General features: G+C 34.2%; 1 protein-coding gene across 1 annotated transcript; it reads right to left on the bottom strand.

Annotated features, from left to right (window-relative positions):
• Positions 1-374: 374 nt before the first annotated feature.
• LOC109592647 (BEACH domain-containing protein lvsF-like) lies at positions 375-1,451 on the bottom strand. The gene is made up of 3 exons (XM_020008042.1): positions 1,340-1,451; positions 1,123-1,194; positions 375-594 (listed from the first exon to the last, which is right to left on the bottom strand). Exons 1-3 carry the CDS (start codon positions 1,388-1,390, stop codon positions 397-399), a joined length of 321 nt encoding a protein of 106 aa, XP_019863601.1. The 5' UTR covers positions 1,391-1,451; the 3' UTR covers positions 375-396.
• Between the last annotated feature and the right edge of the window lie 80 nt (positions 1,452-1,531).

The following is a 1,531-nucleotide window of genomic DNA, read 5'->3' as shown; positions in this document are numbered from 1 at the left end:
CTTGCAAGTACAACTGGGTTCTTATTAAGACTTATGAAGGTTCTCTCTACCTTCTAATGCTTCTAGAGAAGTCTTTAGACAGTATCTCTATGTTCTTTCGCTGTTAGAAAGCTCATAACTTTGTCCCATGTGCAAGCCGCCATCTTGTTTGCCGTGACCACACCTACTTACGTAGCGTGGGCGGGTAGTTGCTAAGGCTTATTATTTCTCCAATACAACGTGTATAGAAGAAATGTAAGTGTGGACATACAAATATATATATATCGCACGTGGGTGAAATCAATTATAGGAACGACCTGGGGGCTTCGCCCCCAGGTCGTAAAAACATTAGCCCTCATACATAACTATAACTACCATTAACTACAATGCTAATAACTATTAATAACTATTAATAACTCACAAGTTAAGGAACATGAGGTAATCATAATTAGATATTTCTCCAGTTTGCCACTTCTGAGTAGCATCAGTCAGATCAGGAACCTGTAGGGACACACCCTTCACCCCCACCAACTTATCATAGAGACTGTTCCTCTTTGATGTGGAGGAGAGGACCAGAAATATACTCTGACCCCCTCGGGAGAATAATTCCAGACCCTATGGGACAATATAAACTAACTGGTGAATGGAGAAATGTTTAAAATTTCATTTATTAATTAAATAGAGGAGTGACGTACATGTACATGTACAAATTGACATGTATAGTTTCATACCATGTACCGGTTTAATTTGCGGTAAAAATTTTTCACAAACCTTGCATTTCTAAAATTTTACGGAATTAATTTTTGTGAATAGCTTGCAGACTTTACCAAATCGCAATGGAGACGTAGAATTTTGTGGTGAAAAAAATTTGTGACGAAGAAAAAAAATTGGAAAAAATATTTCTCTATGAAAATAAACTGGTATATGTATTTATATTAATATTAATTTTATACAGTGTAGCCTCTACACTAAGAATACCCTATAAAACTATCACACACAATTAAAAGTGAATTTGATGTTTTATTAGGCACAACCATTTAGTACATGTATAATCAAATTTGTGATCTACATTGTACATGTGTAAATTGTAAGAGATGGTATTTTGTCATTGGGTGTGGTCTCGTCCTGGTAGGTGTGGCTTACCACATGTCGTAACATGTATCGTCTCTTCATGGCATGAGTGAGGGAGGAGAGCTCCATCTTAACCACCGGGTCCTGTAATATTAACAATAGTGATAGGAACCATAACCAACCAAAATTAACATTAATTACACACAGAATAAAATTACACTAAAAACTACATGTACACATGTATAATAATAAAATAATAATTAATAATATTACATGTACCTGTACTTACCACTTCAACATTGTTGAAAGGTTGAAAGTAAATCCTTGAAGAAGTTAACATTATCCTACCAGGATTGGACACCAATGGAGTAATACGATCACCTGTAAACAAATAACAACAACAACAACAACAACAATAATAACAATAACAACAATAATAATAATAATAATAATAATAATAATAATAGGTTTCTCTTACCTT

This window comes from Amphimedon queenslandica, unplaced genomic scaffold, assembly GCF_000090795.2.
Source record: "Amphimedon queenslandica unplaced genomic scaffold, v1.1 AMPQUscaffold_4457_Cont23565, whole genome shotgun sequence".
In the NCBI taxonomy this organism is placed as follows: domain Eukaryota; kingdom Metazoa; phylum Porifera; class Demospongiae; order Haplosclerida; family Niphatidae; genus Amphimedon; species Amphimedon queenslandica.
The sequence above is the reverse complement of the archived record's forward strand: the minus strand, read 5'-3'. Positions and strand labels throughout refer to the sequence as shown.